Consider the following 15,569-nt stretch of genomic DNA (forward strand, 5'->3'; position numbering starts at 1 on the left):
CTTTCTTTCTTTCTTTCTTTCTTTCTTTCTTTCTTTCTTTCTTTCTTATTGCTCTAATTGCAATGAAGTCTCAAAGAAACTCTATTTCCATTTGGAGAAGCGGCTTAATTGTCTACCACTCTCCTTTCAGATTCTTAACTTTTCACTCCACTGGTAGTAAATTTCCATTTATTATCAGGGTGTCACCAATTACAAAGGCCCATCAAGAAGACCCAGAAAAGGAACTAGAAGATTGGGAGTTGAGACAATCCCTAGAGAACATTTAGTTTAGACCTGACAAATTTGGGACAGCTGTGATCAGCCTCCCTACCCATGTTAATCATTGAGAATAGATCACGGGAAATTCATCTCCTGAGCCCAGCCACTGCCTCAGAATCCTTTTAAATCTGTATTTTCAGTCCCCAGTACTGATTACCTAGAGTTAACAATAAAGATTAAACCTGTTTTCTACCCTGATATAGTTCTGTGTCCTTAGTTTACAAATGGGAACTAGAAGCATGGAAAAGGAATGGGACTTTTCCAAAGTCACACAGATAATTAATTATTGGCTTGACAAATGCAGGTGCAGGAGCATGGGGTTAACATGGATTATACAACCAAACCCCCATTATTCTTCATGCATTCTGTGTGAACCACAATATCAATATGAACTGATATCAAATATCAGTGTGAACCACAATAACAGACTATGGCATTATGATATTAATTATAGTCCTGCACTCAACCTTTATTGAGCACCCAATTTGTGCCAGTTGTTTCCCAAGTGTAATGCTTTCATTTTCTCTAAGCCTCGTATTGACCAAAACATGTAGGCATTTGGGGCGCCTGGGTGGCTCAGTCAGTTGAGCATCTGACTTAGGTTCAGGTCATGATCTCATGGTTCGTGAGTTTGAGCCCTGCATTGAGATCTCTGCTCTCTCTCAGTGCAGAGCCTACTTTGGAGCCTCTGTTTTCCCCTCTCTCTGTAACTTCTCTCTCTCTCTCTCTCTCTCTCTCTCTCTCTCTCTCTCTCTTTTTCTCTCTCTCTCAAAAATAAATAAACTTAAAAAATGTGGACAGTTTACTGCTACATTACAGATAAAGAAACAAAATCACTGGATTTGGATTATTTGTTCAAGTTCACACCATTAGTAAGTAGTGGAGCAGGAATTTGGATGCAGGATCTGGACACTTTCTGGGATGTGACTGGTTTGAAGAAGTCACAGTTGAGATGCTTTCCTGGCACTGCTAGCACTGACCTTAAAATATGGCAGAGAAAAGAAACCGATCCACCAGCCAGTGTGTCACTGCCAGAACTCTGGTCTCACCAAGACCCAGTAAATCAGATGAAAAGGCCGAGGAAAATGAAGGTCCTTATATCACCCATGACTCTGCTGAGCTGGAAAAGATGTTCTTAGAATGGGTATGTAGAAATTCAGCCACACTCTCTCACAGCTACTTGAGAAAATGATGAAATTAGAGGCTGCCTAATAAGAAGTATTGCCCATTGAAATACTCATGAATACAAAGATGAAAAAAAGTTATGAGAATCTAGAAACTAAGAATACAGGTCAATGAGATCCAAGCCTCCAGGAGGGATGCCCAACATCCAAAGCAGAGATATGGCCCATCAGATAGATGAGTGGGATGCAAAGGAAGACAGTCTATGTACCACCTATCCTTATTCTGGTATCTTTCCTCTGAGACATGGACTTCACAAACCAGACGGAAACCACTTCCTCCCATATAAGATGTCTGAGAACATTTAAGTCCTACAACACCTGCCATTAAGACCTTGCTGTCTTCCTCCACTAGAGATGAAGAATCTCAACAGTGTAGCATATAATAGGATGATAAAATGAAGGGAGTACAATAAGATAAGCACAATGTAGGGGCTGTAGCTTTTATCTATTGTTTCTTACAAGGAATGAAAACTACAGATGACTTTGGTTTACCTAAGTAGTCAGATCACCAGGCAGTAGGACATGGCATCTCTCACTGGTCCTGCAATGCCACTCTAGATGGAGGACACCTAGACACTGGACATTTGTTTAGGGGCTGTGCCTATCAACTAGCCTTCTATCTTAGTCTCCAAGGTGTGATTTGAAGTCAACAATAAGTGACCCCTGAGGGGAAGTCATTCACTCTGTCCATCAGCAAACATCCCACATTAAAAAAAATTTTTTTTTAAATGTTTATTCATTCTTGGGAGAGAGAGACAGAGTGTGAGCCTAGAAGGGGAAGAGAGACAGGGAGACACAGAATCTGAAGCAGACTCCAGGCTCCAAGCTGTCAGCATAGAGCCCGATGCAGGGCTTAAACTCACAAACCATGAGATCATGACCTGAGCCAAAGTTGGATGCTCAACTGACTGAGCCAACCAGGCATCCCGCAAACATCCCATATTTTAATGGTGATTAAAACTAAGAAAGAAACCTAAACAGAACCTCCTGAAAGATATTTTTAAAAAGGAACAAAGGCAGCATTGCCCACAAGATGCAGAAGCATGAAAGATCTATTTCAAAAAATATCCTAGCACAATTTTTAAAGTTTCTGGTTGGATTTGGTGTACATTATACCCACTCACATTCCATTGGCAACAAGATGTCGTATGGCTAAGTTCAGACTTAAGGAGCAAAGAATCATACAGTGTCCAGTAGGATGGCACAGGGAGTGACCTAGCAATAGGCAAGGATATTCAGTCCCCTTATAAGAAAAGAAGGAGGGGCTCTTGGGTGGCTCTGTCGGTTAAGCGTCTGACTCTTCATTTCAGCTCAGGTCATGATTTCACAGTTTGTGGGTTCAAGCTCCATGTCGGGTTCCTTGCTGACAGAAGCCTGCTTGGGATTCTTTCTCTCCCCCTCTCTCTCTGCCCCTCCCCTGTCTGTGTGCGCATATGTACTCTCTCTCAAAATAAATAAACTTTAAAAAAAAGAAAGGGGTAAATAATTGCAAACAATCATAAAATAATGACAAATAATAAAATAATAATGGCTAATAATAGTAAATAATAAATGAATAAAATCTTCCATAGTCACCATCAGAGGTACAGAAGAAACATTAGGACATATTGAATCAGTGATATAGAACACTATTACAGGCATATTCACTCCTGGAATTCAAAAGAAAAAATAGAGATGAAAGCACCAGAAGATGATAGAAATGAAGGAGAAATGGTAAAGAACTAAAATATGGATACTTGGTTTTCCCAATAAACCGATTAGAACCTGCCAAACAGAAGGAAAGAAAATCTGAGAAGACATCTTTCCTGAGCTAAAGAAAAACTCCAATTATATAGATTGAGAAGGGCTTCCTATAAGAGAGATCAATGGAAAAAATATTAAAAGTTAGTCTAGCTTATTGCCTGGTACATGAAAGTCTCAATCAGTATAAATTAGAGAAAAAAACACATAAACGAAACAAATGGATTCTGGTAAAATTTTCAAACTTTAAAGAAAAAATTAAATATTCCAAAGTCTAGAAACCAAACAAAAAAACGACACTTAACAAGGAACCAGACTGAGCTTGCAATTCTCAGATACGCAACCGTTTAGGGAGCATGCCATCCATGCATTGTTTTTGAAAAAAAAATGACTCAAGACCTACTTTAATTGATCAAGGGATGAATTATAAAAACAAGGGGAAGGGGAAGGGGGAGGAGAAATGTGAGAAGAACTGAAAAATGTGGAGTCCTGCTATTCAAGTGGGAGCAATAAGCACCAAATCAGTTAAAGTCAGGGGTATGTCTGGTTTAGTTAATATGGTTACAAAACAATGCAAAGTCAAATAATCTGATAAATTTCTAAGCACCTTCTGCATGCCAGGCAATTTTCTAAGTATCAGAGATGAAGGAGGGAATAAGAGATATAAAGCATATGCCCCATGGAACTTAACATCTCCCAGAAGGAGAAGATAATGACATAAAATCTATGTACGTCAAGTGGTGGAGAAGTAGGCATGACGGGCACAGAATACTGGGGATATGGGAGAGGAAGAGTTTCTGTTTTATACTTGGTGATCACGAAATCCCCTCAGAAAATAGTTGAGCAGAAACCGGAAGGAGAAGATAGAACCAGTGGTGAAGATATCTGGAGGGAAACTGTCCCAGGGAGAAGGCGCAGCAGGTCCAAAGGCCCTGACATACGAGCACATTTAATGTGTTTGAAGAACAATGTAAAGGTAATGTGGCCAAGTGAACAAAAGTAGAGGCAGAAGGAGTTGAGGTTAGAGGGTAACGAGGAGTCCAATCGTGTAGGACCCTGTGGGTTGTGGCAGCTTTTCAGATGATTCTTGACGGTACTCATGCCCTTTTTGAACTGCCTCCCCTTGAGGGTGGGCTGGAACCAGTGACTTGTTCTAGCAAAAAGAATATGAGGTACACATCAGAGAATATCACTTCCAGGACTAAGTAACAAAAAAACTCTGGCTCCCATTGTGTTCATTCTCTCCTGCTTGTTCTGAGGAAAGTCAACACCTGTGGAGACAGTCACATGGTGAGGATGTCAGGACAGTGGCTGACCAACAACCAGCTGCTAAGCTTCTCATGAGTGACTGTGGAAGCATTTCCTCTGTTTGCTGAGCCTTCAGATAAGACCACAGCCCCAACAACCTTTTCGCTGCACCCTCATGAAAGACCCTGGGCCAGTACCTTGACTGCAGCCTTTGTGAGAGACCCTGAGCCTGATGACCCAGTTAAGCTTCACCCAGATCCCTGACTCGTGGAAACTATTAGATAATAAATGTTTGTAGCTGGATTCCATAATGTGGAGGTTATAGGTGACCTTGAGAAGTGCTTCACTGCGGATGAAACTTGTCTGGGGTGGGTTCTGGAGAGAATGAAGGAGAGGACATGTGGAAAAATCCTATGGCATAAGAGACCGAGAAATGCATGACACAAAATAATTCAATAACAAAAATAATTTTGGCTTAAAAACCTGACTATACCAGCACAAATCTGGAAGTTGGTAGGAGTAGGCTAGTGAAGCAAAAGCATGGAAAATGACCATAAACTATGGTTTCATTCCAAAATTTTCTTTTTTTGTTTAAAGACAATCATACACTCCCATCGGCCTCACCCTGTTCACATATAATTTGTTCTTAAAGTAGGAATGACAATTAGACACTTATCCTGGTCTCATGTAGAAATTTTCATCCAGAATAGAACCCAGGAGCTCTTGGTGGGTGCAAGTCTCTGATCCGCACTGTCCCCCTTTCCCACCACCAACCAGCCAAAGCATTTTCCATGAGTAAGAGAGTCCTCAGACTGACTGGCAGAGCATTTATGCTCCTACTGCAGACTCTGCTGATGTCCATCCTTCTCCTCCAGGAGGGGAGAGTCAGGTCAGCTCACTTTTCCTCTGTGGGCACTTGACTTAGCATGAGTCACATATTCTAGTCTTAAATAAGATCAAGATCCCAACAAGGTCACTAGGAGATTTGCCTGGATAAAGGCAACTAAATAAATCCCCAAATCTCTCATGATCCATGCTGGGGGGGAAAAAAATCCCATAAACTGTTTTCCACCAACGCATGTGAGAGCATTTCCAATGCTCTACCGAGCATTATGCTGATTACACTGTTCAGAGGTTTATAAACTAGAGCGAAGATTAAGTAAATCACTGTCTTGACTGGCAATGAGAGCATATATTTTTAGAACGCTTAGGATCTTTGATTGGGATTTCTGTGTAACCACATATACAAAAACATTAGGCACAACTGATGGGCACCTTCTGATACATGAAGCTCGGTCTTCAACATTTACTTACATAGCCTCTGATTTAAATATCCACTTCAGGGGCGCCTGGGTGGCGCAGTCGGTTAAGCGTCCGACTTCAGCCAGGTCACGATCTCGCGGTCCATGAGTTCGAGCCCCGCGTCAGGCTCTGGGCTGATGGCTCAGAGCCTGGAGCCTGTTTCCGATTCTGTGTCTCCCTCTCTCTCTGCCCCTCCCCCGTTCATGCTCTGTCTCTCTCTGTCCCAAAAATAAATAAACGTTGAAAAAAAAATTTAAATATCCACTTCATTTTTATAAAATAAAAAGATGTTAAATAAATGAACAAATCAGTGTTTTGTGTTTTTTTAAAAAAAAATAGATTGTGACATATTTTTTTCCAAAGCAAGAGTTGGCAACTTTTGTCTATAAAGAGCCAGGTATTAAATATTCTTGGCTTTAAAATACACATTAAAAAAAAAAAAAAAGGGTGGCTCGGTTGGTTAAGCGTCTGACTTCGGCTCAGGTCATGATCTCATGGTTTGTGAGTTCGAGCCCCGCGTCTGGCTCTGTTCTGACAGCTCAGAGCCTGGCGCCTGTTTTGGATTTTCTGTTTCCCTCTCTCTGCCCCTTCCCGCTCACACTCTGTCTCTCAAAAAATGAATAAATACACGTTAAACAATTTTTAAATATTCTTGGCTTTCTAGTCCATATGGTCTCTATCCAACTACTGAGGTCTGCCATTTTAGCAGAAAGGTATCCATGGACGATAAGGGCATGGCTGTATTTCAATAAAATGTCATTTACAAAAACAGCTGGTAGACATCAGACAAAGTACTTATATCCAGAATATGTAAGGAACTCATATCTCAATAATAAAAAGACACATAATGTAACTTAAATATGGGCAAAGGATCTGAAAATAAATTTCTCTTATGAGCAAATTCAAGTAGCACATGAAAAGATGCTCAGCGTAATTAGTTATTAGGGAAATGCAAATCATTTCACACCCACCAGGATGGCTAAAATAAAGAAGACAGACAATAGCAAGTGTTGATCAAGATGTGGAAAGATTGGAACCCTCATACGTTGCTGGTGAGACCGTAAAATGGTGGAGCCACTCTGGAAAACAGCTTGATAGCTCTTCAAAATATCAAACATAGAATTACCATATGATGCCAAAATTCCACTCTTAGGTGTCTACACAAGGCAAACGGAAATATGTGTCAACACAAAAACTTATCCATGTCCACTGTCCATGAGTGTTCATATCAACATTATGAATAGCTAAAAGGTGGGAGCCCAAATGTCTATAAACTGATGAATGGATAAATAAAATGGTGTATGTACAAACAATAGAATATCATTTGGCAATACAAAAAAAAAACCCAAAGTATTGACACATGCTACAATATGGATTGACCTTGAAAACATTAAGCTAAGTAAAAGAAGCTGATCACACAAGGCCACGTACTGTTGTGATTCCATTTATCTGCAAAGTCCAGAAAAGGCAAATCCATAGAGACATAAAGTAGATTTGTGGTATCCTGTGGCTGGGGTAGGGAATAAGATATCAAGAATGAGACTGTGTGTGTACAAGGGGTTCTTTGTGGGATGTTGAAATTGTTCTAAAATTAGATTGTGGCGATGGTTGCACAACTCTGTCAATACACTAAAATCCAATAGACTGTATACTTTATGTGGGTGAGTTTTTACAGTATGTGAAATATATCTCAATGAAGCTATAAGAAAACCAAACAAAATAGACTGCAGCCTAGATTTGGTCCCATGGGCTGCAGCTGGCCAACCTCTGGGTACATGGGGACATGAAAGTGTGAGTTTCAAAGTTTTGTGAAAAATGTCAAGATACAGTAATGGTATTTCCTACGCAAGTTCTCACAGAGAACAGCACATGACAATAAGCACTGGCTAGTGAGTAGTGGCGGGTGTAGCCAACCATCATTCTAACAACAGAAGCAATAGTAATGACAGTTTAGCAGCTACTCATGATTGAGCACTCACTGGAGGCATTTGCCAAACACTGTACGTGTATTTATTTATAAGCAAATTTATTTCTCTCAACAAGAACCCCAGAGGTCCCCCAAGACAGCATCTGGGTGTAAGTCATTCTCCATTATCAGTCAGTTCTTTCCTTTTCTGTGATGATGAAACAAATCCCCATCTTTAAAAACTAGGCTGTTAGAAATCCAGCTAAAGCACCAGTCAACCTCATTTTACAAGAGGGGCGAAACGGCCCTGGGCTCACTGCCAAACCCTCGGTTCACATTGGCTTTAATGCCCAAATCGCACCATGACCTCAAAAAGAAGGGTCTTTGCTTGCTGATTCAGAACACACACAAGCAGGGGTGAGGACCTGTTATCCGAAAGTTCTGCTGCTGATTTTTGGGTGGAGGACATGTTGGAGCTTTTGATAAGGTTTATAAAAGGACGGTGACTCTTGGCAGTGAGTGTCCTGGAGAGTTAGCACATGGGATCCAGTTTCTCAAATTTCTGGGCTATTTTTATTCCTGGAGCAGAAGTCCTTAACGCGCCCCCATCCCTGGCTACCGTGGCATGCGGGGCAGCTGTTCTCTGTGGCAGACTTGATCTATGGCATAATTAGTAGCTACATCATTAATCCATTTCTATGAGGTTTGCTGTTGTCAGTCATACTGGCTTAGACCTCTTTTTGCCCCTGCATTACTCCTGTTTGTCAGCTTAAAAAAGGAAAGAGAGAGAGAGAGAAAGAGAGAGAGAGAGAACCAAATGCCAAACACATAGAAAAGCCCTATCTTATAGCTAATATTTAGAATGAAGACCTGCCTTGGGTTCCCCACCTCTCCCTGGGTCATCTGCCCACCTGCCCATCAGTCCTGCTTTAAGATCCCAGCAAATACCCCTGAAACCCGAGAGGCTTGTCCGTGTCTCAGAGTACCCACCTGGAACGTGGCTACAACACGTGTGAGGGATCTCATTCAAGATTCCTGGACAAGTTTGTTCTGTCTGCCTGGAACACCCTGCCCACAGATCTTTGCAGATGGCTGCATCTCACCATTTAGGACTCTGCTCATGTCGGGCCTTCCCTGACCTACCCTATCCCTTGATCTGGAGAAGCACTGCCCCTACCACACAGCCAAACGTACATGTGTGAAGATGGGCACACATCCCTGCCTTTGCCACTGCCAGCCTCACCTCATCTCTTTATCCTGGTCTGTTCTCTATGGAGCATTTACCACTACCAGACTGCCTGGCTCCTTCCCCCCTCCCTCCCTCCATTCATGCAATACTTGTCTGTGGTCTATATCTCCTACACATATGGAAGCTCTCCATTGGCAGCAACTTGGTTTGTCTCAGTATCTTCAGGGAGTGCCGTGGCATCTGGGTGGAAGGATTCTTCCTCGGGCAGCTGTCCCCCGGCCTCCGGGTACGGCATGCCGACGGTGCCCTCCTATCATATCAACCAACAATCCCTCAATACACTCCACAGTGATGTCTAGGGTGGCTGTTCACAGCTGTATCCCCAGCACAACATACACGGTAGATGCTAGATACACATTTACTGAAAAATTTAATTACACAATAAAAAAATAAAACAAAATCATTTATAAAGGAGCCCAAGAAGGGAAAGCAGTGAATTTGAAAGCACTAAAAGTTGACATTTGCCTGTCATTTCTCAATCTCTCCCCTCCTGACATTTTGGACCAGATAATTCCTCGTTGTTTGGAGGGGCTGTCATGAGCCTCAGAGGATACATAGCAGCATTCCTGACCTGGACCCACTAGAGGCTGGTAGCACCCCCCTTTAGCCAGTTGTGACAAAAACATCTCTGCATGCAATCAACTGCCCCATGGGTGTGAGGGAAGTGACCCTGGTTGAGAACTACTGGTTTAATCAGTAAGTACTAAATGTCTGCGGAGATAAAACACTCCCTTTGCTCAGATCTGACAAACTAGAGGCTTATCTACGCAGACTTGACTCAATTCCTGCCACACTAGATAACTCATTTATATCCAATATGCGAAATCCCATCAAAGGAATGTTGTTAAACTAAGTATCTGCCTATAACATTTTGCCAACATTATTCATCCAGTTCTAATGAAGAGTACATATGAAATAGTCCGTGCAGTTTAAATATCATATACCTGACAATAGCTAGTGGTCAATGGGAATTTCATCTGTTTCCTAATCAGCTGGCTAAAATGAGATCATCTGTCCTAATATCAAGCATTCCCCTTATTATACTGTCTAGAATTATGCAAATTAGATCACATAACCCACATTTCAAATTTCCCCCAATGAATGAATTTAACATGACCTGTGTTTCTTGCAGAGAAGCAGACCAGGAGGTCAGAGCCCTGCTCCCACCCAATTATTTATTTACTAAAAATAATCAAATTTTATACTTAAAATCTGTTTTAAAAACTGTTTCTGTAGGAAAACAATGCCTCTATGGTCTCTAATCTATTTTTCTTTATGTTGATGATCAGATTGGCTATTATAAATATCACTTTAATGCTCGGACCTCAGAAAAGACATTTACTGACATAGAGATTAACTACTGGGCCAGCACAGCTGCCATTAGGATGGAGTACTACACAGTTTTTCTATTTCTTAAAATATCCATCATGGTCTGCATCATATCACCAGGGCATGGATTGGAGTTTTAGCTGCTGCCTACTTCTCTTAGAGTCTGACTCTCTTAGAGTCAAATACTGTGTTCCTATCATGTGGATGGTAAAACTTGTAAACTTATGGACCTACGCAGAACAGATGAAAATGAAGCCCATTTTCCTTGATTCATCTACTGTTTTGACACATTTACCACATGTCAACCTCCTTTGTGCTCAGCGCTGGGGATAAAAAGGTAATTGGGACAGTCCTTGCCTTTGGAGAGGTTTTTCATTTCATTTAAGAAATCAAACTGGCACATTTGTAGAAGAGGTTTTAGATTTTGATGTGCTAAAATTTACATTTTAAAGCAAATGCAAAAAAAAATCTGAATTTATTTTCTGTTATTTAAAAAATCCCCAATCCTGAACTTATTTAGAAAAACTGAGATTATGTGCTGTGTATTGTTAGAGTCCAGAAGGACAATGGGGGGTGGGGGGGATCAGACAAACTGTCCAAGGAGGGAAGAAGTTCCCTGCATAGTTACACCTTCCCTGATGGCTCAATTCTTCCCTCTGTGCGTTTCTTTCTCTATGTCATTTCCATCCTCTAATGGTAGAATCGGTGCCTGTGACTGTTGGCCGATATGGCCCAGTGTCCCACGAAGAACAGCGTAGGGAATTAACACCATGATCTAAGTAATTGATGGAATTCAAGTCAGTAATAACAAAATGAGGGCAAAACAGGTTTCTACAAGTTCAACTCAATTTACAGAATTCTTATTGAGGATTAATCTACTATACTTCAGAACAGGGGTTCTGTTCCGAGGAACAGGAGGTGAAAAGAACAAAGTTTTTTACCTCCAGGACCTTCTAGGTAATTATCCAGCTTTTCTCTTCACCTGTCCTGTGTGGACATGGCTTTAAAAATAACTGCTATTTTACATGTGTTTGGAGGGAAGAAGGGAATGTCATTATGGAGCCTGGATCTTATTCATGTATATCTAGAGTGCTTGGTAAAGGAAGGAGGTCAGGAAATATTCAGTGAATAAGTGAGTGAATGAATGAATAAGCTTGAAGGTAAAAATAGGTTCCCCCGGATTCTAGCATATTTATACTTCTTCATAGTCCAGTATTTTGTTTTCTCATTTTACCCCCAAATCAAGCCAGAGTAAGGTGAAAGAGGTAATGATCCCAATGTTATTTGAGATAGACCTTCGGAGACCCAAGACCACATATTTAGTAAGTTACAGAGTGAGTGACAAACCTATGTGGACTTTACAGTCCAAGGTTTGCATTGCTAATAAGAACAGAAAAATGGAGGAGAGGTTTGTCATACACAGGAGGCTCCAGGGCTCTGGAGAGACTTGGTAAGCCAAAGAGAAAGTCCTACCATTTCTTCCTTTGCAGTGGGAAAGCAAGTAAGAAAATTCAGCACACTAGTGGCAGCTGGAAAGCTGGCAGGTCCCTCCAGAGAAGGACTGTAAGCAATGTCATGGGCCAAAAAGATGGATGGGGCCCATTTATGCACCAGGCTGACGCATAAATGGAATCCTTCCCAGTTTGACTGCCCTTTCTGCAAAGATGTCATTGACAGATGAGTATCTAAATGTTTTGTTTAAAAAAGAAAACAAGACAAAAGAAAGAAAGAAAGAGAATAAAGCAAAAACAAAACAAAACAAGAAACTCTTTCTGTCCCAAACAGACACTGAGAGCCAGTGAACACGAGAACACCCGCACAGGCTTGAGAGCTGGCCTTTCAAAGGTATCCTTGATAATGATTTGCAAAGTTGTACACCTTTCCTTCCATATACTTTTCAATTGAACACAAGGATTTCATCGAGACCCCAAATTACTGCCAGTTGGCCGTATTCCATCGGCAGTTGGAGGCACACTGGTGGGGAAGCAGGCCTGCTCACATATTCATCCTCACTTGCCAAAACAAGGCTTCTTCCCCAATTAAAATGACCTTTTTTGCTTTAGAGTAGTAAACAATGTCTACTTAATTTGAGGAAAACACACAGAAGAAAGTTACCGAAACTAATCACACAGTGACAGGATGGGTGAGTCAGAGTCAATGCAATCTGTGGGAAGTGCTGAGGAGGCCACTCTGCTTTTGGCGACAGAAAGGTCCTCTTGAGGTCATTGCCTTCATGGTGCCTCCTCCATGGCAGCCTTCAAGATCAAACTGAGCAAATCTGTTTTATCTTACACCTACCAAACACACTTTAAAAAAAAAGGTTAATAACTACCAGTTTTAAAAGGTAAGTACTAAATACAGCTCCTTCGATAACCTTGCTTCTTCGTCTTGCTCTGTAATTATCTTGTGAAGACAGGGACCAGTTGACACACACTGAGTAGCAGTAAACAGGAGGACGTCTCCTCCACCCACTCACAGCTGGACACACCGTGTCTTGTGAGCTGCCTGTGTTCTCTGGCCATCTGTGTAACTCAACAGTAGACCAGCATAGACAAATGAACCATTTTGGAAAACTCACGTTCTTCTCCAGACTGGATACACGGTACCCAGGCTGAGTCCACATTTCATCCATACTGAGCCAAACAGACATTTACAAAACAATAGGCATTTGGAAACATTTGAGCTTAGTTTGCAAGCTCAGACAAAAGTGGCTGGGATGGGCACCACCACCTTAGGGCTGACACAGAGCATCCTTCATGATGACTGAATGAGAAAACTAAGGAAAAGGTTTTTTATTTTTAAAAATTTTTTTTTAACATTTATTCATTTTTGAGAGACAGAGAGAAACAGAGTATGAGTGGGGGAAAGGCAGAGAGAGAGGGAGACACAGAATCTGAAGCAGGCTCCAGGCTCTGAGCTGACAGCACGGAGCCCGATGCGAGGCTCAAACTCACAGACCACGGTCATGACCCGAGCGAAAGTCAGATGCTTAACCAACTGAGCCACCCAGGCACCCCATGAAAAGGTTTTAAGAAACTTCCAAACAGTTGGACAGTCGCTTTGGTCAGGCCACATCTTTGACAGCTGCTGCACGTGGCCCTGTTCCAGGGAGATAACATGCCTCCAGAACTAGCTGGCTGGGTCACCCTAGAGGTAAGGAAGGCTGACTTCCTTTGAGCAAAAAATAAACCCTGCTAAGTTACATGATCCTGTCTCCTACTTTCTTCAAGGAACATGAGATGCTAAGTGACAAAATTTAAAGACAGAAGCTGTGAATCCTCAGAGCCCTGATCTCCTGGCTGATTAGTTACAGGTCTGCCTAGTTCAAGATGATCTACAGGTCAGACACATAAGACAGTCTTCCTTGCCGTATCCAAAAAGCCAGGAATAACCAGGGAAATTGCCCCCAGGTCTTTCAATCCCTGCTAATACAATGATGACACATAGACTAAGTCAGAAATAAAGTGGGGAAAGAAGCCTGGTGTTTTCCAGCCAGAGACAACCACACTCAAAACTATCTGCTCCATTTGCAATCCTTCCCACAAATATTCACGGTGTGCAGACACAGCAGTTGGATGTTCAAAGTCCCCCTACAGTACAACTTACTGAGAGAGGTTGTCTGGAAGCAGAACAACTCCCTTTGGTAAACCTAGCCAATATCAGGATGGAATTTGGAGGGTCTCATCCACCCTCCGCCAATGGATACGACGATGTCAGAAATAAACCACATGCCAGACAAGCCTGTAGACTCCATTTTTGTCAGCAGCTGTCCCCAAAGGAGCACCTGTGGCAGTTTCCAGCCCTTCAGGCCAAACACCACCAACGAAAGCCCATCACCGGCCACAGATGTCTACTGACATTCTTGAGAGTGAGAGAGATGGCAAAAGCCAGAGCCAGGGTTTCTTTGACAATTTAAGACCCTCCATCATGAAATGGTTTGGCGTTCGCCTGGTCCCAAACCCGGCACCTACAGATACATCTAACTTCAATTCCTCAGCAGGATGAGAGAGGTAAAAATCTCAGGCTCTCCAGAGAAGGCACATTTCGGCTCGTGTGTGCCTAAAACAAACCCACAATTGCCTAGTATGCCCACTGTTATCCTAATGATGTAGCAGTGGGAGATATGGAGCTTACTTTAAATGAGCACACTGCCAACTTTCAAGAAATCCTCCTCTGCATGCACCAACAATTTCTTACTGGTTTGAGAATAAGAGTACTGGGAAAGATTTTTGTTGTCACAACAAACACAACCAGTCAGAATCCTGAATTGGTGAAGATAACACCAAGCTAAGGAAGAAGTACGTGTTAGCTTTTGGTTCCTTTCAAAACTTATTTTGTGAAGAATAAACATGCTGCATAGAAGCAGTTCATTGGCCAGATAAATGGATGCCATGCTTATTTCTATTAATTGACTGAAATCCATCCTTTACCTGCTACCACAGGAGATTTCCGTTCATCGAGGAGCTGGATGGAGGTACTCGCTGTCACCACATTGCTTTTGTTGACTATTCCTGAAAGAAGAAAAACCATCACAACAAAAATGGAGATGGTTGTGTGCCCAGGTTAAGAGAGTAATCATATGGCCCATGGCCACCAATTCTGCAGATTGTGTTAGTGCATGGTTCCCAGACTCAGAGTTGGCCAACTCTGTTAGGCCACAGGTGCTGTGTAGACAGTCCTGTCAGCTGAAGGAATCAGTGCACTGAGTTATGACTGCCACACTGGGGGCGGGGGGGTGTCCAGCCTCTTCACATCAAAATTATTAAGCACCACTGGAGGGACCACATTTCTCTTGTGATTTGTGGTTACTAATTACAGTGTTTACTTGTGTTAGTGATCATATTTACACTGCCTCTCTAAATACGGCTGTGGAGAGCTACAGGAGATAAAGTTTTGAAACTGTTTTACAAGTTGGGAACTTTAGTTTTGGTTTGTTCGTTACAACTTTACTGATTTATAAAATTCTAATTTCAAGACCAGTTTTTCTTAGCAAAACCATTCCAATCAGGGATAGACTTGGAATTCAATCCTTACTCCAAACTCTTATTAATGTGGTAAAAATAGGGCATTAGTATGAAGACATTTGCAATTACTAACAATGGCTCCAATATCCATAAATTAAAAGACCCTGAGCACAGGTTTCAAGCCCCCCCCCCCCCGCCTTGGTTGATAATTGTTAGCACAATGCTTGCCTTATAAAAGGTGTTCCATGAATGGAATCCAATATGAACTGGGAAATGGAGAAGGCAGACCTGAATTTGAATACGCTTATGACTGAAGCAACTGAGAACCTTCTCCTGGCTCAAGCCTAAGCAGTAATAAAAACCAGCTTGTTTTTCAATGTGTGCAGGTA

General features: G+C 41.9%; 1 protein-coding gene across 1 annotated transcript in view; it reads right to left on the reverse strand.

Moving 5' to 3' along the window:
- The window catches only part of CACNA2D3 (calcium voltage-gated channel auxiliary subunit alpha2delta 3), an 864,056-nt gene that overhangs the window by 141,384 nt on the left and 707,103 nt on the right, over window positions 1-15,569 (reverse strand). The window contains exon 28 of the mRNA XM_040454466.1: window positions 14,647-14,727. Within this exon, the coding sequence (XP_040310400.1) occupies window positions 14,647-14,727 (81 nt within the window). The remainder of the gene's footprint in view (window positions 1-14,646; window positions 14,728-15,569) is intronic.

This window comes from Herpailurus yagouaroundi, unplaced genomic scaffold (assembly GCF_014898765.1).
Source record: "Herpailurus yagouaroundi ecotype Mexico unplaced genomic scaffold, PumYag 213, whole genome shotgun sequence".
NCBI lineage: Eukaryota > Metazoa > Chordata > Mammalia > Carnivora > Felidae > Herpailurus > Herpailurus yagouaroundi.